General features: G+C 31.5%; 1 protein-coding gene across 1 annotated transcript; it reads right to left on the bottom strand.

The window, feature by feature from the left end:
• Nucleotides 1–728: 728 nt before the first annotated feature.
• Nucleotides 729–1,275, bottom strand: LOC109588179 (DNA helicase MCM9-like). Its single transcript, XM_020004359.1, has 3 exons — nucleotides 1,197–1,275; nucleotides 1,038–1,116; nucleotides 729–963 (listed from the first exon to the last, which is right to left on the bottom strand). The coding sequence occupies exons 1-3, from the start codon at nucleotides 1,263–1,265 to the stop codon at nucleotides 812–814; spliced, it is 300 nt and encodes a 99-aa protein (XP_019859918.1). The 5' UTR covers nucleotides 1,266–1,275; the 3' UTR covers nucleotides 729–811.
• Between the last annotated feature and the right edge of the window lie 7 nt (nucleotides 1,276–1,282).

Here is a 1,282-nt window from a genome sequence, read left to right as displayed (position 1 = left end):
ATTTCACTAAAAAGGCAAAATGAGAATTCTTCATTTAAAATTTTTTTGATGTATATATATATATATACATGTATTTATGTGTAGAAATTTTGAATTGATTCCGGTCAATTTTGAATCCTTTGTCAACTTTTAAAGTTGCTCAAAAATTGAGCTAAAGTCCAAATTTCATCAAAAAATGGCTTAGTAAAAATTCTCCATTTTAATAATTTTTTTCTGATAGATATACATGTACCGGTACTTATGTTGCGTAAAGTGTTTTAACTGATTTCAATCAAATTTGCAATGTTTTTGATTTTTTTAATTGCTCAAAAATTGGGCCAAAGTCCCTGTACTAGTCTAGTCTATATAGAGTACAGGGATTTTAGCCAAATTTTGCCCAAAAATAGCCAAGTCAAATTTCTCTAATTTTAAAAATTTCCTTATATATAATATAAAATATTATACATATAGCTATGTTGTGTAGAAAGATTGAATTGGTTCCAATCAAAAATTGATTTATTATGAATTTTAAAATTTGCTCCAAATGCTTGCAAGGTGACAAAGCTTACTTAGCATGCTTTATGGGAAACCCTGCACGATCTAGTTTGACAAGTTCAATGCCATGACTATCCTACCACACAATACATGTATAAACATACTTGTATCATAATTATAGACTCTAGTTCCTATGCCTCAATCTGTTACATATAACTTGCCTGATAACATCCACTAGCCAGATCTATTGCTAGTTTTCTAATTGAAAGTCATGTTGGATGCTGTTGACAAAAGATAAAGAGACAAAGTTTACTTATCAAAAGTAATAAAATTTAATTCATGTATCAAAGCTCCAGTCAAGATTGATGAGTTCATCTGGTCCTACATTCAACAGAGAAGGAGAAGTGACAGGTGCAGTTGCAGGGGTAGCAATATGAGGCAGGTCATCATTGAGATGTGATAAATTCAAGTGACTCAGTATAATTTTCTCTGTATTGAGGGGAGAGGAAGTGAGAGAGGGAGAAAGGATTGTACTAGTAAAAAGAGATTAACTGTGTCAATACCTTGAGTATTATATTCCTCAGTTACATTATCAGGAAAACAAGAATGAAGAGCATTACCATCAGCACTGATAGTAGAAGCCTAGATGCATGTATGATAATTACACATTCATTATCATTAAATAAAACTATTTTGTCCATCACAATACTAACACAATTTACCTGCATTGAACTCTCAATAATACTAATGGTCACTACAGCATCTTGTATACTGACTTGAGGATGAAGCATCAGTTTAGCATGAGCTG

The sequence above is a fragment of the Amphimedon queenslandica genome, unplaced genomic scaffold, assembly GCF_000090795.2.
Source record: "Amphimedon queenslandica unplaced genomic scaffold, v1.1 AMPQUscaffold_12249, whole genome shotgun sequence".
Classification (NCBI taxonomy): Eukaryota; Metazoa; Porifera; class Demospongiae; order Haplosclerida; family Niphatidae; genus Amphimedon; species Amphimedon queenslandica.
Note: the sequence above shows the minus strand (reverse complement) of the source record. Positions and strands in the feature narration are given on the sequence as shown.